Source organism: Penicillium vulpinum, assembly GCF_028829585.1.
Source record: "Penicillium vulpinum strain IBT 29486 chromosome Unknown utg000004l_segment0_segment0, whole genome shotgun sequence".
Classification (NCBI taxonomy): Eukaryota; Fungi; Ascomycota; class Eurotiomycetes; order Eurotiales; family Aspergillaceae; genus Penicillium; species Penicillium vulpinum.
Genome location: NW_026643244.1, coordinates 3,684,547 through 3,711,803, shown reverse-complemented (window position 1 = coordinate 3,711,803; position 27,257 = coordinate 3,684,547). Strand labels below are relative to the sequence as shown.

General features: G+C 49.0%; 10 protein-coding genes across 10 annotated transcripts; 6 read left to right on the top strand and 4 right to left on the bottom strand.

Annotated features, from left to right (window-relative positions):
- Positions 1-188: 188 nt before the first annotated feature.
- N7479_009896 (Tetratricopeptide-like helical) lies at positions 189-2,483 on the top strand (the record flags this gene model as incomplete). The annotated part of the gene is made up of 3 exons (XM_057257589.1): positions 189-524; positions 576-791; positions 843-2,483. 3 exons carry the CDS (start codon positions 189-191, stop codon positions 2,481-2,483), a joined length of 2,193 nt encoding a protein of 730 aa, XP_057105047.1.
- Positions 2,484-3,684: 1,201 nt separating this feature from the next.
- Positions 3,685-5,713, top strand: N7479_009895 (Major facilitator superfamily domain general substrate transporter; the record flags this gene model as incomplete). Its single annotated transcript, XM_057257588.1, has 6 exons — positions 3,685-3,814; positions 3,835-3,905; positions 3,994-4,606; positions 4,674-4,926; positions 4,992-5,114; positions 5,191-5,713. The coding sequence occupies 6 exons, from the start codon at positions 3,685-3,687 to the stop codon at positions 5,711-5,713; spliced, it is 1,713 nt and encodes a 570-aa protein (XP_057105046.1).
- Positions 5,714-6,241: 528 nt separating this feature from the next.
- N7479_009894 (putative C6 transcription factor) lies at positions 6,242-8,833 on the bottom strand (the record flags this gene model as incomplete). The annotated part of the gene is made up of 2 exons (XM_057257587.1): positions 6,242-8,686; positions 8,759-8,833. The coding sequence occupies 2 exons, from the start codon at positions 8,831-8,833 to the stop codon at positions 6,242-6,244; spliced, it is 2,520 nt and encodes an 839-aa protein (XP_057105045.1).
- Positions 8,834-9,662: 829 nt separating this feature from the next.
- N7479_009893 (uncharacterized protein) lies at positions 9,663-12,300 on the bottom strand (the record flags this gene model as incomplete). Its single annotated transcript, XM_057257586.1, has 3 exons — positions 9,663-10,569; positions 10,629-11,777; positions 11,837-12,300. The coding sequence occupies 3 exons, from the start codon at positions 12,298-12,300 to the stop codon at positions 9,663-9,665; spliced, it is 2,520 nt and encodes an 839-aa protein (XP_057105044.1).
- A 1,785-nt stretch (positions 12,301-14,085) lies between these two features.
- N7479_009892 (uncharacterized protein) lies at positions 14,086-14,461 on the top strand (the record flags this gene model as incomplete). Its single annotated transcript, XM_057257585.1, has 2 exons — positions 14,086-14,103; positions 14,219-14,461. The coding sequence occupies 2 exons, from the start codon at positions 14,086-14,088 to the stop codon at positions 14,459-14,461; spliced, it is 261 nt and encodes an 86-aa protein (XP_057105043.1).
- A 260-nt stretch (positions 14,462-14,721) lies between these two features.
- N7479_009891 (uncharacterized protein) lies at positions 14,722-15,312 on the bottom strand (the record flags this gene model as incomplete). The annotated part of the gene is made up of 1 exon (XM_057257584.1): positions 14,722-15,312. One exon carries the CDS (start codon positions 15,310-15,312, stop codon positions 14,722-14,724), a length of 591 nt encoding a protein of 196 aa, XP_057105042.1.
- Positions 15,313-16,549: 1,237 nt separating this feature from the next.
- Positions 16,550-19,144, top strand: N7479_009890 (repressor protein; the record flags this gene model as incomplete). The annotated part of the gene is made up of 2 exons (XM_057257583.1): positions 16,550-18,808; positions 18,872-19,144. 2 exons carry the CDS (start codon positions 16,550-16,552, stop codon positions 19,142-19,144), a joined length of 2,532 nt encoding a protein of 843 aa, XP_057105041.1.
- Positions 19,145-20,359: 1,215 nt separating this feature from the next.
- Positions 20,360-21,210, top strand: N7479_009889 (uncharacterized protein; the record flags this gene model as incomplete). The annotated part of the gene is made up of 2 exons (XM_057257582.1): positions 20,360-20,454; positions 20,511-21,210. 2 exons carry the CDS (start codon positions 20,360-20,362, stop codon positions 21,208-21,210), a joined length of 795 nt encoding a protein of 264 aa, XP_057105040.1.
- A 1,163-nt stretch (positions 21,211-22,373) lies between these two features.
- On the bottom strand, positions 22,374-23,490 carry N7479_009888 (ditrans,polycis-polyprenyl diphosphate synthase; the record flags this gene model as incomplete). Its single annotated transcript, XM_057257581.1, has 2 exons — positions 22,374-22,921; positions 22,992-23,490. 2 exons carry the CDS (start codon positions 23,488-23,490, stop codon positions 22,374-22,376), a joined length of 1,047 nt encoding a protein of 348 aa, XP_057105039.1.
- Positions 23,491-23,890: 400 nt separating this feature from the next.
- On the top strand, positions 23,891-26,581 carry N7479_009887 (exocyst subunit SEC10; the record flags this gene model as incomplete). The annotated part of the gene is made up of 2 exons (XM_057257580.1): positions 23,891-26,050; positions 26,102-26,581. 2 exons carry the CDS (start codon positions 23,891-23,893, stop codon positions 26,579-26,581), a joined length of 2,640 nt encoding a protein of 879 aa, XP_057105038.1.
- Between the last annotated feature and the right edge of the window lie 676 nt (positions 26,582-27,257).

The window sequence follows — 27,257 nt, the reverse complement described above, 5'->3', positions numbered from 1 at the left end:
ACGAATGACCAGACTCAATTAGCTGTGTTTTATATGTGTGATCTAATAATAAGAGTTAGGCCCGACACTTTGGGGGCCATAGCAATCGTGTCAGGTGACTTACAGGGATAGTCGTTTAAGCTAAATTGAGGCGCAGCGGGGAAACACACCCCGCTACCAACACGTGAATTGCTTACAGGGACGTCTCAATGGCCCGACTTCCGGATCTCATTCGAGATTCTAAGCTAGAGACATATTTTCTCCCGGACTGTAGCGTAGAGACAGTCCACAAGTTCCAGGAGTCAGACCCGACTTCTGGACAGCGCCTCGTGACAAGATTGGAGCATTGGCAGCGGCAACAGAGAGTCGGACGTGGTGGGTTTGGTAGTATCTGGCTAGAGAAACTCACCAAAGGTGGGCGGCCAGGGGGCAAAGCTCAGTATGGTGCACTCCGAGCAGTCAAGCAGATTGACATAGATACGCGTCTCAGGCCCATCGACTATGATCGTGAATTGGAGGCAATTGCTAAGTTCTCACATTATCGCGTTAGTCTCTAAAGAAATATTTATTATGATAAGATGTGCTGATTAAAGTAGTATGAAAGATGCTTTGTCAAGTCATTCGGATGGTACGAAGGACCAGGCCAGCTCTTCATAGCAATGGAATACCTTGAGTTCGGCGACCTTTTCGCTTATCTACATCAAAAACCTCCAGTACCAGAAGAAGAAGCGAAGGAAATTGCATATCAGATTCTCGATGGTCTGAATATGATGCATGAGAATGGGTTTGCTCACCGAGACTTAAAACCAAACGTAAGTTTACTTTTTACCAAAAAGAAAGAATTCACTAAAATATCTAAGTAGAATATCCTTATCAAATCACACCCTCCTGGAGACAAATGGTGGATTAAACTGGCAGACTTTGGTATCACCAAACGCATCGAAGAAAGCCATGGGCAATCGACAACACTGAAAGGCACCCCGAGATATTTTGCCCCTGAAATTTGGGGGCTCGCTGAGCGAGGCAGTGCATATGCCACTGATATTTGGGCTCTTGGAGAGATCGTATTCGAGATACTCACCAAAAAACCTGCCTTTGCGACTCTCGGATCGCTTGCAGGTTACAAATCTCAGCAGGAATTCCCAGTCACCGTGCTTACCGATGCTGGTCTCAGTCAACCAGGCATTGACTTTGTGGTTTCACTTATGTGTCTTAATCCTAATGATAGAATGACGGCTAGCTCTGCTATGTCAAGCGTGTGGATACAATCGCTAATACTCCAACCCTCCGAGCCCGCGAAAGCGATTGAAGACAAGCCAAGGATCCCATCTCCAGTTACAATCATGACTGAAGAGTTTGCGTCATGGACTACAGTGCTTTCTTCAGAAGCGCCAGAGGGTGCCTTTCATAGCATGTCTAGTGCAAATACTGCAGTGGAGGTGGTCAATGCTCCCCCAGGGAAGACTATCGGGACACAGAAAGAAAAGATATATTCTTCTCAAGAGACTGCAGTGCCGGAAGTTATGAAAGGTCAAGGTCAAATCGAGACACTTGAGCTCCGCCCTACAGAGCCTAAAAGCCAGCACCGAACTGCTGACTGGCTCCGTCGCCAGGGACGGCACAAAGAGGCCGAAAACATGTATCGACAAGCTCTTCAAGAGCGAGAAAAGGTGCTAGGCCATGATCACGAAGAAACACTTGATTCTACACACTGGGTTGGTGTCTCACTCTATAACCGGCGTCAGTACAAAGAGGCAGAAACCGTATTTCGACAAGCTCTTCAAGGGCGAGAGAAGGTGCTAGGCTATGGTCATAAAGACACACTATATTCTGCCCACTGGCTTGGTTATTCACTCTACGCCCAGGGGCAGTATGAAGAGGCAGCAATCATGTACCGAAAAGCTCTTCAGGGGCGAGAGAAGGTGCTAGGCCATGATAATGAAGAAACACTCAAATCCGAACACTGGCTTGGTCTCTCGCTTCATCGTCAAGGACAGTATAAAGAGGCAGAGACCGTGCTACGACAAGCCCTTCAGGGGCGGGAGAAGGTGCTAGGTCACGATCACGAAGAAGCGCTCAGATCTGCACACTGGCTTGGTCATTCACTCTATAACCAGGGTCAGTACAAAGAGGCAGAAACTATGTTCCGAAAAGCCCTCCAGGGGCGAGAGAAGGTGCTAGGTCAAGATTATAAAGAGACACTCTACTCTGCACACTACCTCGGTCTCTCGCTTTATCGCCAAAAAGAGTATAAGAAGGCAATAACTGTGTTCCGACGAGCTCTTCAGGGGCGAGAGAAGACGCTAGGCTATGACCATGAAGAAACACTCGATTCTGCATACTGGCTTGGTCTCTCGCAATATTACCAGAAGCTGTACAAAGAGGCAAGAAGTACGTTCCGACGAACTCTGCGTGGGCGAGAGAAGACGCTAGGCCATGATCATGCAGCAACACTGAACACTAGAAAGCACATGGAGAAGGCCAATATGCAGTTAACCACCTAAAATAATTTTAGGTTGCCTTGGAAAAAGCGTGGAGTGATGCCTCGCTTCAAGACCTCATAATCTCTTGGCGACGATCATTGCTTCGTGCAGGTTTTTATCTCGAGACACGAAGAAATGATTTCAGAATTTAATTTCATTGGCTTTTTTGAAGTCCGTTCATATTCCAGACGTCATTATCAAAAAGTATGTAACTAGAAGAAGTGACTTTTGTGTCAGTCATATTAAAATCCATAAAGGTTTCCGGACTTCTAGGAGAAATTAGAAAACCGGGCTAAGACACACTAACTTTTGATTTAAGCAAAAGAAAGAAAAGTTATAGCCATGGCGAAAACTCCATCGCGAGAAATCTTCGACGGGTGTATTCGTCCAAGATATATCGCGCAAACCGCCCTCGCCTGAGAGATCCACTTGCCCGGAGCGAGACCATCCCGAGGGCCAAGTCCAAATACCAGACAACACTGCAGATCTCTCCTGCTTGGCGTCTGTCTTGGCTTCATCCCAACGGAAGCTGTGGTCGGGGGATGAATAGGCATATCGGCATCGAATTTACAGTGGGAAAGACCGGATATCGTTTAGTGAACATGGAAGATCTGATCTATTCAGATAGGCAGCATGATTTTCAGCGATGTGAGATAGACTTACATCAGTCATTGCATTAGAGAAACGCACCGTCCTCTAAGACCAAGATCAATATTTTGATTACCTCCGATATTCGCGCAATTTCTGACCCAACGAGGCTGCCGGTTACTTCGCCAATCTGGAATGATTTCACTTAAGATTCTTACCATATTCCGGTATACCATGACCGAAATAATATATTGTTTATATCGAAATGACCTTGAAAATGCAAGTTTCAACCTCAAACAGAGTCCCTTGAGGTGGAAGTTAAGTAGACGCGTGTCTGATATTGCCGTCCTTATTTGAACCACTCCCGGGCCACACCACGGGGGACCCACGGGGCAAAACCTTACTGAGACGCCAAAGAAATCAAATTCCTTGCGGATTAGACGATGGGAATGTTGATTCTTATCAAATGATCTGATAGGAAGTGGTTGATTGGAATTTTGGACTTGCTTGGGCAGTTAAACCGGAAATTTCCCTTATAGCTTGATCGACTGCCCTCCAGTGGCGGCGGCCTTTTTGATACAACTTTGCTTTCTGATAATTGGAAAGGCCCCTCGATTGCCTCTATTTTACTGCAATGGAAAAGACAACCGTATCGGATCAGGTCACATCGGCCGGTACCAGCCGTGATGCTGAGAGAATGGCGGGATTCGAAGTTCACCAGGGCATGGAAAATCTACCTGATGATAAGGCCGACCTATCTGGTCGTGATGCGAACGAGTTCTAGGGTGGTGTGCAGCGAGTAAGAACTATTATATCGGCATGGTCGACCAAGACGCTCATTCTCATGTTCATTCTGTAAGTCTGCCCTGGATTCACAACTCCCCTCCCCTCCTACCCCTCCCACAGCAAGAGAAACTAAAACTCAAATTCCACCACAACATAGGCTCTACCTTGTAGCATTCGTAGACGCACTCCTAAGCACAGTCGAAAGCGCACTAAACCTTACATAACATCCTCATTCAACAAGCACGGCTTGTTGACAGTCGTCAGCGTCGTCTCAACCATCCTGGGCAGCTCATCAAAGTTAACACTAGCCAAGATCATCGATATATGGGGCCGTGTGGAGGGATTCCTAATCATGCTTGTTCTCGTCACAATCGGTCTGATCATAAAAGCTACATGCAAAAGCATGGAGATGTATACAGCAGCACACACTCTGTACTGGGTAGGCCACATTGGTCTGACTTATGCGGTGGACATCATGCTGGCAGATATGACCTCACTCAGGAACCGGATGATTATGCTCGACCTGAATGGTACACCGGGTATTGCTAGTACCTTCGCTGGCCCGGAAATTGCCACACTCCTCTACATAAACCTCGACTTCCACTGGCCACTCGGTGCGTTCGCTATCATGCAGGTTGGGGTTTCTATACCCGTCATCGCTGTGATGCTGTTTATGCAACGTCGGGCTGAGAAGAGTGGTGCTCTTGAGAAGACTCGTTCTGAGCGTGTCTGGTGGCAGACCATCGCTCACTATTTTATTGAGTTTGATGGTATGTACCCATCCCATATATAGCCTGTTTTTTATTCGACGTGTGGCTAACAGTGTAAATTCCTCAGTTATTGGGATCATCTTGATCACAGCGGCATTCTCCCTAATCCTGATTCCGTTCAGCATCGCCTCATACGGCCCCAAGGGATGGGCGACCGGATATATCATCGCGATGGAAGTTCTGGGCGTAGTGTGCATGCCCGCATTCTACATCTGGGAGCCATACTGTTCGCCGGTTCAATTCCTCACGTGGAAGTATCTGAGAAACGCAACAATGATTGGCTCGTGCATGCTGTACGGCGTGATGTTTATATCCTGTTTGTGAGTACCAGTCTCTTCCAGCCGTTTTCATCAAATTCAGCGACATACTAATACCCGAAACACAGTACCTGGAACAGCTACTTCGGCTCGTACCTACAAGTCGTTAACAGACTTGACATCATGACAGCCAACTATGTACTCAACGCTTTCTCCTTGACCTCTTTTATCTTCAGCCCTATCTTTGGCCTGTAAGCACACCCAGCCCACTACCCTTCGCACACTCCCTACCTTCTATACAAAGCCTAACAAACCTTCCCCTCCCAGAGTAATAAGCTGGACCGGCGACTTCAAATGGACTGCCGTGGCTGGTGTCCCAATCTTCCTCCTAGGAACAGCCCTCCTAATTCCATTCCGCACTCCCGACACACACGTGGGGCTATTAACAATGATCCAAATTCTCGTTGGACTCGGCAGCTGTCTCTTCACGGTGTGCGGACAACTAGCTGTAATGGCGACGGTGACTCACCAAGAGATCGCTGTCGTGAACGCGATCTGGGGGTTATTCGGGTCGATTGGAGCGGCTGTAGGATCTGCCATCGCTGGCAGGATGTGGAATAATATTCTCGAGACGGAGTTGCACAACCGTCTGCCACAGGAAAGTAAACATCTTTCGGCGAGTATCTTTGCGGATTTGGTGAAACAGATGTCGTATGCGGATGGGACGGCTGAGCGGGATGCTATTGTTGGGGTTTGTTTTGTGCCGCTTTGTATTCTTTGTACTTGGTTTTGGAGGAATTTTAATGTTAAGAAGTTGGAGAGGGAGCAGACGGCTGGGAATATCTGGTAAGGGAGGATTTAGGTAGTTGGAGAGGATATATTTTGGGCCTTTTGGATAGAGAAAGAATAGCAATGTGTCAAGAGTTACATAGAAAATATCGACTCGATGGGATCTTTCATTGGTAGTGTGGCTTCCACCCACATGTGGAGATGCGCTGGACTTTAAAATATCCTACAGCGCGGGTATAGTATGTACATGGTTTGTTTGATTGCATTCAGTATCTAGTGAAGGACGAACAAGAATGTTCTTCCTGTACCGAGAGTCTGATAGTTGGAGTATGAGTCACCGAGATCAATCTCATGCGGGGTGATTTGATACTAAGCACTGGACTTAGCTCGGAGGGTGGCTATTATGTAGTCAAATAGCTCACCGTGTCCCACTTAGGCGACAAATGCGCCTGGAAGCAAGGAGAAGTCTATAGACAGCCAGGAAGGCCAGTGAGATGGCCAAAACGAGTGGTGACGTTCCTAGGGAGATGGGGTGGACTAAAGTAGCATAGTCTCTAAAAGCTACCTGGCAAGATCACATCGAGATCTCTCAGCCGCCCATAGACTCCTCGGGGACTTCCTGGAAGGTCTCTGGGAAGAAACCAGGCGGGGGCCAGATATCCGCTATGGAAGGCGGATGAACCAGTGGCTGTGATCCGCCCAAACGATCCGGATCATGGCAGAAAGCCTGGAATGTGCTATCGTCCAAGAAACCGAAATCCTTCAGACCAGCCTCGCGGTTCGTGGACCATTCAGTGGTATCGAGGTATGCAAGGTCTTTGAAGATGGCGTCGATGTCGCCGGTGGTAACGGTGTTTCCAAGCATCATTGGGTTTGAGGTTGCTGAGTCGGGGGTCTGGGGTTGCGGCTGTTGATATTGATGTTGGGCGTTGGCCGTGCCATACACGGAATCTGCTCTGTTGCGCGGAGCAATCTTGTCTGGTAAGGTTGATGGTAGTTCCCTTTGGCGGTGTAATGACACGTCCATCATGCCTAGATCTGTGTTTTCCATTATTGTGTCTTTTGGGGTCGAAGATTGCCCATCAACTGGCATACTAATGCCAACAATAGAAGAGGTGTGATCTCCTTCACCGTTCAAGGGCAAGCTGCGAGCTGCGCCTGGGGGTTGCATGGAGCCTGCCATAGGTGTACCCGAAAATGGGGGACCGACTGCCCCCGGGAAAGTGGATGGCCCCCCAACATTTTTGGAGTGCTGCCACCTCTCCATGATGGAAACCAAAGATCCATAGGCTGGCCATGTGGTGGCGAAAGCTGCCGTCTTGTGTCGGAACTCGTCTGCCCACCTGGCGAAGGGGAAGGTATCTGATGAGTCAGTGGCCCGGAGTCTGGTCGCTTGCTCTGCAATTGTGCGAAGACTCAGCTCGAACAGCGGTGGAAGACCGCACACGGAGAAATTTTCCAAGTGTTGGGTGACCATAGAAAGGCCTCGATACAGGAGCTTCTTGGCCCCCTCTGTGGCTGGGCGCTGTGAACGATGCAACCCCTGCTCACCCGATATCAATTGAAGATAGAGCCAAAGCAGGGTAGCGACATATGTCAGCCCTAAGTAGCTCTGGTGGGGAAGCAAGGCTGAATGCCTTTCTGGATATATGCTTTCCGGTCCAATCAATCGGCATCCCAACGGTAGGGAGTCATCCCATTGTTTAAGCTCCATGACCAATTGCTGCGCAAAGGTGGCCATATTGTATCCCGAAGACATGTGACGGGTTATCTTATTGAGAGCGCTCGCCAACTCAACCATGCGGTTGAAGCAGCTCAGAGCCAAGAGGGGTCCTCGGCGCGGTGGGTTCTTGCTGCCCTGTGGAGCACCCGTGGGTGGTAAAACGTCCACCCAGGAGTTCCACTCCTCCAATCCATCTTCTTCTAAAAGTCCCACCGTAGTGAGGTCGCTCGGAGGCATAGCTGGGCTCCGTGAAAGACGGAAGGAGAGCAATGAATCAACTACAAAGCATCCCAAGAAGACCGCCTTGCCCTGTCTGAGTTCATCAGACCGCCGGCTGTCTGACACAGTTCCAAGACCCATGGCAGTCGCCATGCGCACTGCTTGGCCGCTCAACAGCCAAGCCGCGGTCCAATCTTCAAGGCCCATTTTCACCAAAGTCAGCAACAGCAGTGCCTGAATATGACCAGGTTCATAGCGCTCTTTCTCCGTGGGGATGAGCTTTCGCGAGACAGCATAGTATTCTTTCGCCAGGGCGATTGTTCCAGCGGGACCAGCCCGTGAATTTGTTCGCAATTGAGTGATAGTGTAACTTAGGATTGCCCACAAGGCGGCGTGATCGCCGGACCCGGGTGAAGTCGTGGCAATACAGCAAGGGGCATTGGCGTAAAGGTAAGAAGCGCGGAGAATGTTATGCTTGGCGACAATGGGAAACCATGAATGCGTGACCGCAAAGTAGATATCGAGTAGTTGGGACGTCTGAGGCGGCAATTGCAGTGTATGGGGACTAGGTCCCATGATACCCCGACCATCTGACTCTTTCGATAATCGAGGTCTCTTTCCGCCCGGCGATGAGGCAAAAGGCTCAACTACACGCGGAGCACCAGGACCGAGTGGGGTGGAAGTGCGCGTTACTCGGAATCCCCATTGACCATCGGGGCCATCATCTTGCTGATTACGCGATCGCTTCCCGGTCACCGGTCCCGGCGCCTCGGAATTAGATAGCATTTTCTCCAGCGCGCCAAACAGCCGACTCGTTTTCCAGGATTCGTGTAAACTCTCAGAGGCATTATCGTCCGACCACACAGACATCAATTTCTCGCGACGACCAGCGGATTCGGCGGTGTTTCCTAGCATGGCCAGCATAGTATCCTCGAACCCATCTATGTTGCAAATCGACAGCGCCCATAGCTTTTCCAAGCCACGGACATAGCCCTCGGGGAGACCGCGTTTCTTCGCATGGGGATCGTAGGAGCAGGACTGGCCCGATGCCTGACAGGCCGAACAAGTGGGGCGAATACCGTCGCATTTATCCTATAATTTCCAATATGTTAGAATGAGCAAGTGAGACATGCGAGAAAAGGGCAATGGCCGGACGCGACTCACTTTCTTACTGCGACAGCGATCGCAAGCTCGGGAGACCCTCTTGCGCCGAGGGGCCTTATCTGATCCCTCATCCATGAAGAGGAGTTATTGGCGCAAGGGACGCGCCATGTAGAGAAAATAAGGGGACTAGCAGCAGCTCTGTCTTAATTCGGAGTTGATTGAATCGTACCGGAGTCAGGTTGAAAGTAATGTAAGGTCGCGCGGGCTACATAACACAAAGGCCGAGACTCGGAACGGAGTCGAAGAAGAGTAAGATCGCCCACAAATAGAAAAAGAAAAGTGGAGGAGCAGACTCTAATCAAACTAGCCTCCACGGCAAAAGTCACAGATAGGCAGGCCAAGGGAGGATCTCGGACGTGAAGTTCGGGATACGAACTTCTGAATAATCGGGGGATCTCCAACCCCACAAATATTCCACATATTCCCGAGATCGTTTAGTTAGATGCTTATGAAGTTGCTTATAATTATATATTATGTCCGTATAGGAGTCCTGGAAATAGATATATTTTACGAGACAATGAGTTACTTAGTTTGAGTAACTACCTAACCTTCAATTGATCAGGCACCAAGTCATCAAGACATTAAGGCATCAAGGCATTCAAGACGTACGCCCGACTAAAGCCGACGCTTAACCCAATTAGGAATTTAGAGAGCACATATTCGATTGTTTTCTTCGAGCATGTTAATATAAACACAAGGAACTGTTTCTATTATACAGGAGTGCGCTTGTTCTTAAGACTCTACCAAATGAACTCGGGTAAATATACACTCTTGACGAATAGGGCATATAAATTGTCGGCCAGGATGGGTTCATTTACCATTCATTTATTTCATGTTGGCAATTTTGCTGTGATCATGCAAACCCACGGGGGTGGGCCATACAGCAGTGAGTTAGTAGCCATGCCTATTCGTATGTCTGGAGTAATGTCGGCCGCTCCACACGCATAGATGTAAAAGTGCAGCGTGGAAGGCCCTGCGTACCTTTCGCTCCACATTGCATCTCGAGCAAATTCATCCCTTCGTGAACTTCTCCGGCCACCGCAAACGGCACCAAAGAATCCGTGGAGGACTGCTTACTCGGTGAATGAATCTCACCCCACATGACAGGCCGCAGTGCTGCATCCACATCATCTTCCGGTGGGTGGCAAGCAGCGCTGATCGCAGCACTACAACTCCCAGCAAGTGGTATAACGGAACGAAAAGGTCTCATCGCTAGACCCAAAAGCGCCATGACCATCAAAGACCCAACGATGATGGTGAATATGAGAGCAGTTGGTGACCACGCGCACGCATCAACGTCAAAGTCTGGATCATGTTGCATGTCTGCATCATAAAGATAAATCTGGATATAGAAGATGCTCTGAGACAGAAGCCAGTGTACCACAGTGTAGATTAACATGAGCGGGACACTGTAACGGAATGGGAGACTGAGGAAATAGAATGACCGCTGAGCACCTTTCCGATTACTCGATACACGAAGTCCTTTTGCTGGTAACATCTGTGTCTCAACTGTGGAATTGTGGCGCATCCCCTTAATCGCATAATTCTCATATTCGTTTGCCATGAGCATTGCAGTCAAGGTAGAATTGTATAAGTAGTATGAGACGGAAAGAAGAAGCTGAGGGGTATTGGCCAGAAGAACATTGCCAAGCAATGTAGAGCGCACGCGATATATCAAAGTGTAAGGGCTAGCAGAACCCAATCCAAGACTCCAAAGAGTAGACCAGTCTGTCCCACCGACCGAATCTAGCCTGTCATCTTGCAAACCACGATGAAGTAAAAATCCTGCCACGCCAAGGCATGGTAAAGATCTGTCATTTACACATTAGTATATAGTCCAATACACCACTTAGAGGGGTGTATAACATACAGACCAAGCGTAAAAGCCCATTGTCTAATAGCAGCAGCTTGCCACCATCGCCTTGTACGAGTGTTTAACCTCTGGCCAACCCCCTCATATCTATGTCCAGCCGCCGTATCCAGTCTGGAGCGCCTAATCCAATCGGATTTTGAGGATGTGCAGCATCCAGTGGTAAATGGGTCCGGGTTTGAGAGGAAAGACGAAATGGCATCACCAACGGTCAAAAGCCGGGGAGTTCGTTCTCGACGGGAGACAAACAAAATACAAGCAACTTTGACTGCCGTACACACAAGTACCACAATCGAAAATGTCGGGCTGAAAAGGAGCCGACATTTTTCCTCGCTTTTGATACTTATACACCCATCAACGGTGTAAAGTCCAATTGATGGATAATCAAAGTAACCAATGGTATTAGGCGTGTTCAAAATTTGGTATCTGGAGCACTGCGAGCCAGATTGCTGATAGGTTACTTCTTTCGCCCAAGTAATCCTGTCTCCCCACACAGAAGTTGATCCAAGGTATTGTTGAAGATCTGGCATTGTGACAGGTAAGATTCCACCCGGCGGGGTGACCGTGGTTCCCCAAAGGAACTGGGCCAAATAGTACATTTCCAAGCAAGATGAGGTCTCGTTGCTGCACTTTGTGTAGTTGTCTTGAGTATATGTCATAGAGCCATTGTCCCAAGGTGCAGTCACGGTCCATGTTGGTTCCTCTAAAACGGATGCCAGGATCTTCCAATCAGGCATTTGCTTCCGGATTGTTGATTTGGTGCACACAGAGTTGTCGCGTGAAGCACACATCCAAGAAAATGGGCTCCGTGCATCGATCGATTCATAGTCTGACGGGGTGTTCGCATTCGCCGCAAATTTGACGGGCTCTGGCAGGTCCCAGGTCAGATTTTTTGACAAGACAGCCAAGGACCGGTGGCCGTGGAGGTAGTTCACGGCAAATGTGTTCAAACACTGCTCTTTTGACAGAATATCGAATTTGCCATCTGCAATATCCAGGTTGAAGTCGGCTAGCGATTGATGCATACGGGATTGGAAGCATTCGGAGGAATTAGGAAGACTCAGGGGCCGACTACCAGTGTAATCTGATGGCACGACAAGGACACTGTATTCATTCGAGCTCTGAGAACTGAGAAGTACGGAGTTATAGCTGCAAGAAAGTCACAAGTCAGAAGTACAATTTGTGTTCTGTGGGACACGATAACGAACAATGCATGAATGGGAAGTGTAGAAACCATTAAGAGAGCCCATAGGGTTCGTTTTTTTGTTTCTAAGGTGAATATATTTCGGAGACTGGGTACTCCAATATCGAGCCAGGATCCACGCGCATGAGCTTTGTCAATATCATTTCTCGTGGGTGCAGCTAGATACTGTGCACAATAGTTGCTCGTAGACAGGATAAGTGTACCCAGTCCGTTGATCACCAAGTGCAGTCCAATTGACCACTTCCTTGTCGTCGAACAACTACCCTCATAGAGCGGCACAGTCAAAAACCCACTCTCACTCGACGTCGAATAGCCAATACTAAATGCAACTACCGCCAAGATGAGATTCAGCCCCAGCACAACAGAAGCCACGATTGCGCAGACTTGTATTCCTTCGTAAGATCTGAGTCTTCCCAAAAACGACCCTTGACGCTCTAGGCCACTGTTTGAGCCATTATCAGATCCCATAGCTAGACGCGTCGGGCAACGTATACAAAGTAGAAATTAGTTCGCTCGGCAACATAATATTAATGGGAATATTAGCGTAAACTCTGACAGGTGCCGGCGGTGTTGGCTTAGTGCTGATGCCAAGGAACTAGAGGCACCAAATGAGTCATGTCATTTTGATCTAGTCAGATATATATAGTACTCCGTATGTCCCCGCTTTAACAAACGGGGATCGTGGTGACGGATATAAAGTTTGTAGTCGAGAGAATTGTAGGTTCTCATGATCACCACAGTATGGGGGTTGTGTTAATGCTAGCCCTAACTGGCTCTTCCGATACGGTCGATCGACGCCAACCACCCAGATACAAGCTTAGTACTCCGTACTTCCGATGCAACTTTGCTTCTTCTATAGTATGTATTTTCTTCCTGTTATGCATTATAAATTACTTCGCCCATGGAGTAGGGTCCTGCAGAATAATTTTTGCTATTATCCGAGAAAAGCAGCGCTCCTATGAGTGGATTATTGGACCGGGAAAGTGGAAAATAAATCTGGAAATACAGACTCTGTATGGCTATCGATCTTATACAGCATAAATGCGCTACTAAGCAGACGCCACGAAGTAAGTAAATAGTACATGATATTCCTAGAATAACTGCTGGGAATCAAATTTAGGACTAAATGTCGCCCAAAGAGTCTAGAGCACCCAACTAATCTAGGTATGCATTAGGTGCGAAACAGTTTTCGAGTACCGAGTACTAGTGAGCTTATTTAATGACCTGTAGCTCGAGGGGTTGATTGGCTATCATCTCTGCGCGAATTGGAACAATCACATTGTAGCCGCCACTGTGGAATACATTGCAAGGGCATTACGAAGTAGTACTCCGTAGTCCACTCCATTGACGCTATGCATTTGCTAGTGGTCTCCTAATTTTATGCCATTTTGTTAATCCTGTTTGAATCATTATCACAGCCACGACCACTTCAGCCTTCTGTGAGCACGTTGTGCAAGCTCCAATATTGATAATATGGGCAATGAGGTAATAACTCTATGAGTCTTCTGTCCTGATCGGATATCCTACCTTTCTAATCCCTCGCTCTAGTGGGACTTGTCTTTTGGCCTTCGGTCTCCATGTAGGCACTTGTTTTTCTGCATAAGTACGGATATTGGGGTGGGTAAACACACAATATTGGAGATAAAACCAAAGATCATCATGTATAAAATGTTATTCCGTACTATGGAGTAATTCTTTCAGTATTGACGTCCTCAGTAGTATATGGAGCTAGCCGTGTCAGGGCTTAAAAGACAGTATTGACACATGTAGAACTGTATCAAATATCTAGCCCGAGACAAATTTGATGCAGCCTGTTGATTCATTCTTGATCTCAGGCTGGGGAGTGTGCATACCGCCGCCCCTAGCGGCTGCTAAACCCCAAATTAAGATATAATTATGTGCCCGCGCATTGTTAATGGCTTGGTTGGGTCTTATCGGACCATCAGCGAACAACCCCTCGATTAGTTGGCTATTGCAGGGGTCGTATCATTGTCGCTTGGAAAAAGATTCCAAGGTTTGGAAGGCGGCTTAGTTGAAGCAAGGCAGATTTCATCTATTCTTGATTTGGATTCTCAGCTCTTACAACAGCTGCTTCAGCGTCCAGGTGCTAAAAATAGTATAAACTTCATATCTATACATTGAACAACTTGAGTATATATAACAGCCAGTATTCTCAAATAAAGATATAGTCCATTATCAATTCGAGAATATTTTCTTTGAATCGTCGTTGAATTGCCTTTGGCATATCTCATCATGAGCAATAAACGCCAGGTATTCGTTTCGCTGCATCATCGCGATTCTCTCTCTCTCTGTCGGCGATAACAGGCAACGATTCGGCTATGCAGCCTACCATTGGGGGATTCTTATTTCCCCCAAAAGTCCAAAGGGGCCAGACAGCTGGGCTTTCGACGTGAGCGACGGAGCTCTCATCGATCCAGTGCGAAGGGTCAATCTTAATGAGGAAGGCAATTGGCGCTTTCGAGAGAAAGCAAATGTCGACCCAGAACAGAGCGGTCGCCTTCTTGGAGGGGTCATGATTGGCAAGGTGCCCAATGAGGTTACCTACGCACAATTCTCAAGCTCCGAGAGCACGGTCTCGCGGAGCAATTCGACCTTGATCGGTTTATGAACGAGACGCTCGCGTTCGCGGATCAGCGTGTACACCGCACCAAGTCTACACCCAATAGAATTAATTACATTAGTCGGCGTATGTGACTTGTGAAACGTGAAATACCTCGGACCTATAGGAGGTGTGTATATATATAAATGACCGGGAGAGGAAGCTATGATGGATCTACTATGGAAAACGGGCGGACTGGAAGAGAGCAGACCCTGTTATATAGGTGAATGCCTTAGGCATTTGAATAAGATCTTATTGTCTCGATCCTGTCACGCAAGGCCCGGAATGAGATGCTCCCTTCCTCGCCAGAAAGTTTGTGGGTCATCCAATTTCCTCCAAAGAATTCGTTCAGCTTCAAGCTCGTCATCATATCTCTTTTCTAAAGCGTTTGCCAATCCATTATACCATTCTGGCTGATCTATCGGACCGTAGTGTGCCTTGGTATACTCCCAATATTCCGGGTACCAGCCGCCAAATTGCCAATCAACGATGGCAGAGACTTTCCCATTATCCACCATGATATTCCGAGGGGCGAGATCTGCGTGGGTAAAGCAAGTTCGATAACGGCGGGAGTGGCATTCGGTGACCTTTGGGCCGAATGTTTCTGGGGGAACGTCCGCTCGGATGTATGCATGGAATCCTTCATGGCTCTTAAACGGCCCGAAACTCCAACATCCGAGTCGGTGGTCGAAGGCCTTGTCAAAAGTTGTTGATGCAACTATTCCTTCTTGTGGAGGTTCTAGTCTCCGAAGCTGGCTAATATAGCCTGCAACCTGGTTGATAATGTACTTCTTCTGGTCTTGCGATAGGTGGCCGCGGTTCCATGCTATATCGAGGCTTGTTCCACGGAAATACTCCATTTCGATATAGAGCCTATCATCGTAATAGTGGGCGTTGAAAACTTTAGGGACAGGAATTGATTGTGCTCAGCAATGTATCTCATGGCCTCTAGCTCCGGCATATAGCAAGGCCCTTTGATCATTCTGCTGGGGCTGACTTGGACTCCATGTGGTCCGAGCTTGTCTGCTCCAAAGAGTTTCTTGCCAATCCATAGTCGGATTGGAAGAAGATAGGAGGTTGAACGGTTTTTCTCATTCGCCATGGCTCACTTGGCTCGACAGAGTATTTCCGATGTATGAATGGCGGAGTCACAAGTTGCAGAGAATGGGAGAACAAAGAGTCGGGAAAGACCACATGCACTGTAGCACTCGGGTTTATGGCTATGGTGGTTCTTGGCCCAAGCCCTTCCTGTTCCGCTGTAGAATGTCAGTATGGTTTCGACTAATCAATCAGGCACGCTATCTCATTTACCCAAAACACTGGACTCTTCGAGATGCACGCTATCCAGGACGTGAGTTCGATCGTCCATATCAGCTGCAAATAGAAACTACCCTGTCTAGTTTTGGAATATGGAATTACTTCGAAATCATATAGTTCAGAAAACGCGTAGTTCAGGGGTGCATATGGGAGGAAAGGAGATAATCAGACTATCTAGACAAAGGGGGTCACATGACCATTAACACGAGCATTGAATTGGAATATTGAAGGCAATGTGAAGGTTCTAAGATTAGTTATAAATATTACTCTCAACGCTGGAGCTTAACCTCTACTAGTATAATCCCAATTCATTGCATTTTGACGTCTAGACCTCTGTTGACAAGTACCCCACATCTATGAGCTGAATAATAGTACACAAGTATACAATAGCCTCTTGTTGCCTCAGTTTCTAGTACGGAAGTGGTCTAGGTACATAATTTCAATCAACTTCACGGATAGTGCCATGTTGCATCTTTCAATGTTCAGACCTGCCGGGAACTGGTGGAAAAGTCTTTTACCGGAAACAAATTGGCCGGCAATACTAAATTTCTCATCACCGACGCCAACTGTGGCACATAATCTGTGGTATCGTTCCACAACTGACATACTCATATTGTGAAATACCTCGTCTCTACTGTCTATTGTCCGCATGAGCAGTCTCGCCCATCCCTTCTCGACATCTCCCCGCATATCTCTGAATGCCATTCTATGCCTTGAGTGCATCTGATCATGGCGCTCGTTCACTCGACATAGACCCCAATTGACCCATCGCCTCTCACCATGCTCGATCCTAAACCCTCCATTTCCCCCACGGTCGACGTCAAGTCCGATATCTCCGCGTGTGCCACCAAAGACTCCTCTCCCACCATGCTCCGCCCCGAGTCTGCCCAGTCCGCCCAGTCCGCCCAGTCCGCCCCTCGCACCTTTGCTCCGAATGCATCCCTTGTCTTGATCGGCATCCGCGGATGCGGGAAGCGGTCGCTAGGATTCGTCGCCGCGACCGCGTTAAAGCGACGCTTCATTACTGAAGACCACTACTTCCGAGAGGTAACGGGCATCACGCGACAGGAATACCTCAAGCGGTATGGCAGCCAAGAGTTCCAGCGCCGCGACATCGAAGTCCTGAAGATGATGCTGGATAACCACCGTACGGGCTGCGTCATGGAGTGCGGACTGGCCAGTCTGACGCGACCTGTGCAGGATCATCTACGTCGCTACGCCCGGTCTAACCCAGTGGTGCATCTGTTGCGCAATATCGATCGCATCCAGCAATTGCTTGGGTTGGAGGACCAAGCAATGCGGTTATTACGGGAGGGGGACCCGATGCATCGGATGTGTTCGAATTTTGAATTCTATAATCTTGAAGATCGGACGCGTGCGTTAGACGATGGGAGCCCGGATCGCCGGTCTGTAGATTATTCTTTCAAGTTGCAAGAGGTGAAAGAGGATTTTACGCGATTTGTGCAGTTCATTACTGGACTCGATGTGAACTATTCGAGCTATGACTCGCCGTTCGTTCTGCTAGAGACACCGCCAGAAATGCGCTCTTTTACACATGCTATCTTCGTGCGATCTTCAGATCTGATCGCCGACAATGTCAACCTGGCCGAGCTTGAGTCTGGCGGAGATGCCATCGAGCTGTGTGTCGATCGCTGGAGCCCAGACATGGCAGCCATTGTCAGCAAACAGGTCTCTGTCCTGCGTCGAAATGCGCGAACGCCTGTGATTCTCTCAGTTGACAACTCCCCAACCGGCATCGGCTCCTCAGAACCAGCCCTCTCTTCGCCTAGACGTTACTTTGACATTCTCGAGCACGGTCTACGTCTGGGTGTGGAATATCTCGTTGTAGACCTGACCCAAGACACATCCCGGCTGGCTGGGACTATCAGAGGTCGTGGGAATACCAAGATCATCGGCCAACAGGTGTTTGAACCATCTTCTCCCGTTACATGGGACAGCGCGGGCTGCGTTACCATCTACAATGAAGCTGAAAAGCTCGGCTGTCAGCTTGTTCGCCTCCTCCGAGTTGCAACAAAGCGCGAGGACAATGCCGCTGTGATTGAGTTCTGCAATAAAATCCGATCACTCCCGGGAGATCACCCACCGCTCATCGCATATAACATCGGCGCCCTAGGGCGCACCTCACAAGTGTTCAACTCGATCCTCACTGCAGTAACACACCCAGCAATCACCCAGTCCACAGAGAATAAGCACGACCCGCAAATCACCTCCCACGATGCCGTCGGCGCACTCTTCCAAAGTTACATGCTCGACCCGCTCAAGTTCTACATCTACGGGGAGAACGTCGCCTACAGTCTATCCCCGGCAATGCACAATGCCGCACACCAACACTGCGGCATGGGCCACACCTACAGCATCCCAGACACACCCTCTCTCACAGTATTAGACAAACTGGGCCGAGACCCGCACTTCGGGGGATCCAGCATCGTGCAGCCATGGCGCGTACAGGTATACCAAAGGCTCGCCTCAAAAAGCCGACACGCCGAAGCCATTGGGGCAATCAACACAATCATGCCGCTCCGCGGACATGCAGATGGAACAATGTACACACTTCAAGAACAAGCCAGCCGACGCAACCAAGCCGGGCGCGTGCTGGGCTGGTACGGTGAGAACACCGACTGGGTCGGGATAATGACTTGCATAAGGCGACATCTCTCGCCGCGCAACGCTATCAGCGCAAAAACAACAGGCCTCGTCATTGGCGCAGGCGGCATGGCGCGGGCCGCCATTTACGCCATGCTCCGACTGGGGTGCCGGAAGATCTTCATCTACAATCGCACGCAGTCGCGTGCTGAGGAAGTGGCACGCCATTTTAACTCCTGGGCCTCGTCGCAGGTGGACTCGGCTGATGTTGTTTGTGTCTTGTCGTCGCTAAAGGAAGACTGGCCTGCGGACGCTGCTCAGCCTAGTCTTGTTGCATCTTGTGTGCCAGCTGATCCGGACCGAGATGAACCACCGGCGAACTTTGAGATGCCTGTGCAGTGGCTTGGGAGCCCTACGGGGGGTGTGATACTCGAGGTGAGCTTTGCCACCTCCCCCGGATGTGTGTACTCCTTGTCATACGGTACTAATTGGATATAGTTGGCCTATAAACCCCTCGATACACCACTTCTACGACAAATGCGCCGAGTTCGTAGCGAGACTGGACGACCCTGGGTCCTATCCGACGGTTTGGAGAATGTGACTGAACAGGGCATTGCTCAGTTTGAGTTAATGACAGGTCGCAAAGCACCTCGGCGGCTTATGACCTATGAGGTTCTACGCAATTATGTGGGTGATAGTGGGCGTTTTGACGAGAAGACTATTCAAGCTCGTCTGGATGGTGTTGCGTCTCCGATCCGAGAGAAGGAATGAGGATTTGGTATGTAGTTGTCTTTTCTGACTGCTCTATCTATATAATATAAGACAATAGGGAACTCCAGCTAAATAAAAACCCGCTCTTCGGGTCTACCGTCAGTATCTTGCTCAGTATCCTGTGCACTCTTGCGTTCTTTTGATGATAATAACAATACTAATAGTTATCTAGTATGTAGTACTATGTAGCTCCAGAGTCATAGCTTTTTCTCATTTAATTTGTATGAATTTGAAAGAATACGAAATTTCTTACTTACTTAGCCTTATGAGTAATTATTCCTAAAGCTCACTCACAAACATAACAGCATCGTAATGAGCTTGGTCTTCTACTCTTTCTCCCCTCGAATACGCCATATCACCGGGAAAAGAAGCTAGAGTGCACATTTCATTGGCCTACTTCCTCTTCAATCTAATATGTTCCACGGAGCATTTGTTCTTCAGCTTCTTTCACAACTAGAATATTAGAATTTTTCTTTAGTACTATACCCCTAGTAATAGGGTTCTATGGACAAGCGCGACAACCTACACAAAATCCGAGTCTAATTGGCTCCAGTACGGAGTAGCGTAGTTTTCACGCTCTCGGCCATCTTGTAGGTCTTTGGACTCTATCTCCCGTGGTCTCTACTTCGTATACTGTGAAGACCCCCGTCGATCGTGGCCTCTCTATTTGATCCTTCCTGCGTGGTACCAGACAGTTGGTGTTATAGCTTTTGATGATATAATTTTGCCCTAGGGCAGGGAATCTTGCTATATCTGGGTTTGCGGCGGCAAAGGTGTACTGAGGCTGCTGATGCAGAGAGACAGCCGTTATTGGCTGAAAAATCTTAGGGTCTTGACTTTGTAATTTAAAGGATTATGGATATTTCCGATGGTAACGAAGGAAAATCGGATATCATCATTCCTGGGTCTAATATGGTCGAGTTTGCTGTCGTTGACAATGTAGAAGATTAGGATTCTTCACGTAGGTTTACTACTTATCATCCTATCTCCTGATCAAGGCCTCCATGCCGCATTCCAAGTAGTGGATGTTGGAAATCTCTCAATCGCCAAGACACGCGCTGATAACAATCCCCTATCGGCACACCGCCCGACGGGCTTCGTTTGTTTGGTTCTCCTCGTCAGCTTTCCCTTCAGTTCGAAGACTTCCCCTGGAGTTTTCTCGGGTTCCTAGCCACCTATAATCTTCAATTTGGCTTGATATACGGCATACCACCAATGCCAGGCTTTTCGCCCGAGCAGACCGACTCGATAACGGCAACATGGAAGAAACGCAAGTGGGACCATGAGGAGTCAAGGACTCTACCACGTCCGTAAGTCTAACAGTATTTCTCTCAATCAGATGACACATAGACTAACGTGACAACAGAACAACATGTATCCCATCCTGCCGAGTTGACAGGCCTGAATACGACAGCAGCTGCTCACTGCCTTTCTCCCGACACCCAGACGGAGCAGACATATCTTTCCGACCACGCTGCCTCCCTCGCAAGCGCCGACATGTCCAAGGCCCTTATATTACACTACCACCCCATCAACATCAACTCCAACACCAACAATCCCCAACCCATCTCTCCCCAAACGTCTACGGCACCCCAAACCAAGACCCATACTCACCCCCGGTCTCCCCGAAGACCCTCGTCCCACTTCACCACCCAACCCAACAATCCGCCTCCCCCTCGGCCCTCCGGCCCTGCCATATCTGCCACCGCCGCCCAACCACGCGCCAAGTCCTCGACGCCTATGCAGACTGCGATCTCTGCCACGAACGGGCATGCTTCATCTGTCTCCGACAATGCGACAGTGCCTCCTGCGGCGGGACATTCGGTCTGCCAGAAGATCAAGGCATGCACATGCACATGAGCCTAACCGACGACGCCAACTATGATACAAATGAGGCGCCGAGGAGGAAAATCTGCTCCGGCTGTGCTGTAGAGGAAGTCACCGAGACTGGGGCGGAGATTGTCCGTTGTCTCGACTGCGTGCATGGTGCGGGCTCTTGGGCTGCAGCTTCTATTCCGTCTGGTTGGGCTTTAGATGATATGCGGCATGAGGATATGACCGGGTGAGGCTGTATATGGGGTTAATCTACTCGCCACTGTGGGAGGCTTGAGGGTAAACATGACAGAATGGGTATATGAAACTATGGATAACATTCCTACGACCCTTGAGTTGTTGTTTGCTGCTCCTCGTGGAGTGGCTTTTTTTTCGGAGTTTGATATCCGGACTGGGATGGAAGGAACTGGCTGGGATTAAGGTGGCTATTTTTTTTGGAGACATTTATATCGGAACATGCATGGCGAATTAATGGTCTTTATTTATTTTCTGTTATTCCCTATGTTGGGTTTTGGTTATTCTAGCATATAGCATAATGATATCAAAAGCCTATTTGTATAGTTACGGAGTACTCCAATTCTTACTGCTCTCGGTTTACATCCAAATTTGAAACCAAGTGAAGCCAGATCAAATTAAGAGGAAAGATAAAAATATAACTAAGCACTATAGCGTATAAATAGAACATCACAAGCTTATATTATTGTCCAGGTAGGAGATAGCTGAATGGGTAAACCCCCAGCTATTCCTGCCTGGACGACCCCAAAGGGCCCTCAAAAAGGGGGTCCAAAAAAAAGCCCACACTCATGTTGCCGAGAGAAAAGTTCCGGCCAAGTTCATGTTGCGCGGTCGTTTCGCGCCGTTTCTTCCTTTCTCTGACCCCAAATGCCTAAGGTCAAATGGGACATTGTCCCCTTGAGAGCAGGCCCCCCCCAAGGAGGCCTTCCTGTCCTCTGTCTAATTTTTTTATATATAAATTCGAATAGCAATATGATAGTAGTATGTAGAAGTAGTGGGGTTACTTCCACTAGCCTTCCACGTTATGCGCGGTTAAGGCTGTATTGTATATAATAATGGAATAGATGCGCTGGAGAGCATTCCTACAAACTAGTTCTGAGCAGTTTGAAAACACTCAGTGTTCAATTGCCCCTTGTTCAAGGTAACACAACACCACTCAGAAACATTGAACACTAAAATGCAATTAATCACATGCTAGAAAATTAAGACCATAGAACATAACAGGAATATAATAAGGGTATAGACAGTCCCATGCTCATCCACCAGAGTGCAGGTCCCACCGACGGTAACATCACTTCAAAACCTATTTTTTTCCCCCAATGTCAAGATCAATCTTAGGATATTTAACATCAACCACAATCCCTCCCGAGGTCCAATTACCCTACCTACCAAACCTCATTTGAGCCCCAGCAAAATGCCAAAGACCACGCATGTATCCCTGATACTCAACTGCCTCCCCATCCCCACTAATTCCATGACTGCGCCCACCAGTACAATACATCTCCGTCAACCTCAACTGCCACGGCGGATACCCATCCAGCTTAAGGTACGGACCAAAAACAAGTAACAGATCTGGTTCAGGTTTGAGTACCGTATCCGGCAATGTGGGATCCATAACCAGTGGCCGCGTAGTAATTTCGCTGATCTCCGCATCAACTAGCTCCGGCGTGATATCTTCCGGCGAAAGCTTGCCATTTTGGCTCATCTCCGCAAGGGTCTTGGTTAGGTCGACAAGTGTTTCGCGGCCGTCCGTTGAAGAGAGGAGGAGGATTGTTAGGGTTGGATTTGGTGTGATGGGTGCACTGCGGTGGACTGGGTGGTGAGGGGCGTAGAGTTGGAGATTTGGTTGGTGACTGGGGGTGCCGTAGTAGGAGGCGAGTTTGGTGGTGATTATCTGGTGGAGGGCGGGGATGCAAGATTTCAGGACACCTGTATGGAGGTTAGTATTACGGTATGTCTTGGTGACTATCCATCCTGGATAGTACGGAGGAGATCATACCAGACTTCTCGTATATACTGAGCTGGGGAATTCCCGAGCACGAGCTCCAGGCCGCCAATTCAGCAACCTCATCCATCAACACTGCAAGAGCGTCATCTTCTTTCTGTAGCGTAAGGATTGTACTCAGATGCTGCGGCAAGCGCTTGAGAGTCTTCACATCTTTCCGAATCAGCTCGGGGGTGCGGTGGTGGTGATAGACAATTGCGAAAATGCGATCAATGACGGCGTGGTATGCCTGCAATAGACGTACAACAATACCAAAGATGATATGTGTGATAGCGTAGGTGAGGTAGTGAGCCTGCGACTTGAGAAATGTCCGGATGGGTGTTTTGCGCGGTGCTTTGCGCTCGCTGGCAGCCGGTGCTGCTGGTTTCTGGCCTAGCTCGGCGGGATCGGGGAGGTAGGTCTTAAGGAGGGACTCGCGTTCTGCTACGCTCAGTTTTGTGCCGCGGGAACGTAGATCCTCGCGAAGGATCTCGCGATCTCGTTTGGAGACCATTGTTGTGGGTGGTGGAGGAGGAGGGAAGTGGAGTGCTGTTGGATGTTTCTGGTTGTCCGGTTTTGGATTGAACAAGTATACTAATGATGCAAGGTTCTTATTCTTGCTGTTATTTTTAAAGAAGTTCAAAGTATTAAAGGTATTTTCTTTTCCTATTTCTATTAATATACCAAGGCTTAGCCAAGTATTTTGTGCTGCCTAGTTGGAGTACATCCATCCAGTCTATAGAATTGATATATGTGCGTGGCAGTAAATCTTCCCGAAACCACATCATCCATCTCCCGTGGTCGGTCTCCCCTCGGCCAGCTTTCCCCGGATTCCTCTTCCTTAAATTCTCCCAACAGTCCAAGGGAGAGAGAATTGACCAGCTCTGCAGGCAACCAATGTCTGTCCCGCTATCATGATGGACAATGCATCCATAATCACGAACCCCCGCACCGTGTACCCTCAAGGCCCCAGTTTCTCCCTTGAAGACTTCTCCAGCCGGGACTTCATTGTTAAAGAGTTTATTGAAGCCCTCTCCGACACTGCTATCTCCAATCGCCGCTCGCTAGTCGGTACCGCCGCCGCCAACCAACCCTTCGATCCTAAACCCCTCATCCGTACCTTTGAAAGCGCCCAACGTCGTCTGAGCGAGCTCTCCGGAGACCTCGAGCTCCGCGAGAATGAACTCTCAGCAGCTGTCCGACGCGCAGAAGCGCAGCATGGCCAGAACCTCACCACTCTCGGTCAGAAGCTCCGCCACACCATTGAAAACTTTCAACAGCTTGACACGTCTCTAAATGCGCCCGGCCGCGAGAATCCAGCAGGAACGGGGAACATGGCGGTCGAGACAGGAAAGCGTTTAGAGGAGCTAGACCGACAGCGACGACGAGCTCTGGATGCCCATTTTCTCATCCAATGCTGGGATGGCGTGTGCAACCGGGGCGAGATCTCACTATTGGAGGGCCTGCGGCGATCTGGCACGGGAGAGGCCAAGGTGCGCTCCGCACACATTGCGCGCCAACTGCTGCGCATTAGTCAACGGCTAGATCCGCAGAGTTGGCAGGAACATCGGGCTCGCTCGAATGGTGCGAATGGTGCGTACGGGAATAGCTCTTCGTCTGAGGATCTCAGCGAGAGTCGTACGCCGCGTCGGAATACACGGGAGATTATTGAGAAATTCTCCGAGACGCTGGAGAAGGATTTGCTGAAGCAGTTTGACGAGTTCTATCGAAAAGCTAACTTCGACGGTATGAAGGATTGCGCAACCGTGTTGCAGGATTTCAATGGCGGTGCTAGTGTAATCGCCTTGTTCGTCAACCAACATCAGTTCTTCATTGAACGCAGCCAGCTGGTGACTGAGGAAGTTGGTGGCGATCCTGAGTCGTGGGAGAAACTGGCTGATCCGGACGCGGAGCTACCTGGTGTTGAATCCAGTCTCCAGTCGTTGATTGATGAAGTCAAGGTTGTAGTTCAGGAGGAGTCAGCTATTATTCGACGAGCCTTCCCCTACTATGAACAAGTCCTGGGCAAGTTCTTACAACGAGTTTTCCAGCAATCTATTCAACAGCGACTAGAAATGGTGCTGGAGAAAGCGGCTGGTGTATCGTCACTAGCGTTCCTCCGTTGTCTACAAAGTTCCCGAGGCTATATCAGTGCCTTGATCGAAGATTTGAAGTCACACGGTTTGACCGAGCACCCGGAGCCCGTCTCCTCGCAGACAGCTATTTTACTAGATCAGCAGCTAGAGGAGCTTTTTGTCCCTTATTTCGTCGGATCGTCTTACCTTGAACGCGAGAAGCGGACGTTAGAAGAACTTTTCAATGCGGTGTTGTTCAGATTCACCTCATATCATGCCCGCCGCAAGAAGGCTGCAACAACCTTCATGGCCTCGCTATCCCGAGCTGGATCAGAACTCCTTTCAACTACACGCGATGCATTCATCAGCCGATTAGATTCACCAGAGGTCTCACCTATCCAGCGGAAAGTCCTGCTCAGCGTAGCCAAGATAGGCGACACGCTGGAGACAACTCGATTGACCGAAATCAAGCTCACAGAAGAAGATGGACAGCCCAATCTCAGCGATGCTAAGCGGATGCTAAAGTGGCTGGCGGAAGCCGTAGGACGAGGACTGGAGCTTAGTGTCAACAGCGACACACCCAAAGATGTCTCCGCCTTGCTCAACCTGCTTCTTCTCGCGATGGGAGAGGGATACGTGGATGTCTGTCTAGATGCCGCTTTGGAAGCGGCTACTTCGCAAGAATCCGCCAAGGCTGAGCCCGACTTCTCCTACCTCCTCTCGGCTCGCACTACGATCAGCATTACCACATTGATGGTCATGTGCATTCATGCGGTTCTTCTCCCTCTATCAGCCGCGAGTATCACCACTCGCCGGGATATGGAGAAGCGTACGAGCCAAACCACCTCACGCATTGAGGACAAAATCAATAGTATCGAGCAGAAAACTATTGACACCACATTCGCCTGGGTTAGCAGATTGCTATCTAACCAGAAGAAGAACGACTTCCGGCCCAAGGAGAGTGATAACACCGCATGGTTAGAAATGCTACAGACTCCAGTACGTGTCATCCAACATCTATCATTCCAAGTACCCTACTAATCCCAACAGACCTGCGCATCAATCACGTCATTCCTATCCCGTCTCCACACCATTGCGCAAAATTCTCTCCCATCTAGCGGCGCGAATGTGCGCCAAGTGCTGACCGAGATAGCACTTGGAATACGCAGCCTCCTCCTCGAACACTTCAAACGCTTCTCCGTCAGCGGACCTGGCGGGTTAATGGTAACCAAAGACATGACGCAATATGCAGATCTCTTCAAATCCTGGGACATTGACGATGAGACTAAAGGCCCTGGTGGCGTGCTGGACGTGCTACTGGAAGTGGGTAGTCTATTTGTGATTGGCCCCGAGGCTCTCCGTGAAAGAGTTCGTGGTGGCGCTGCCAGCGGCACCACTGGTGGAACTGGGGGCTCCGGACACAATACTCACCAAGAGGGTAAGCTAAGCGTACAAGAGGTACGGGCTTATGTCTCACGCCGCGAGGACTCCAATACTTTTGCTATGCAACAGGTTCTTAATGTATTGTGAGGGACCATACCTTTTCTAGGGTGTTTATGCCATTTTCGTTTTCGATTTGTTAGGAGTTGTGTCTACTAGGGGGATATACATCGGCGTAATGATAATGCATGCATTTGGTACTTCTCTTACTATATTGAGCTTTTCTTTTCCTGTCCTATGATTGCTTTAAACATGTATCATGTAGGCACCGCAGCGTCCCGGAAATGAGCGATGCAATCTCCCAGCCGCGATCATTCAGCCGCGCGCACATCCTCGTTGCCGCGGCGCCAGTTTCCGGAAGGACCTATAGTTCCAATGCTATCCATAGAGCTTCCGGAAGATACCTACCCCCCTCACCGTGGTTCGTGGTATAAATTCCTTTCTCGCTCTTTGAAAATTTTCCCTTCTTTCTCTCCTTCATCATCGGCCTCTCTGTGGCATTTCCCACCCCTCGTTGGTTGGAATCCCGGGTGCTGGCATCTCTCAATGTACCTCCCCCAATGCAGAGGCCTATTACTCGCGGGTCCCGGCGCCCTTTTTTTTTTTTTTTTTTTGTTCATGACAACAGCCTGCAGAGCAGAGCCAAAACGGCGGCAGACTTGCACCTTTCTTGTCCTGCATCACGCAAGAGTTGCGTGTTGACGTGGTATCTTGATATCCACCAGCCACCAACGCAAAAGCCCGCTGTTAGCTGACGATGTCGTAG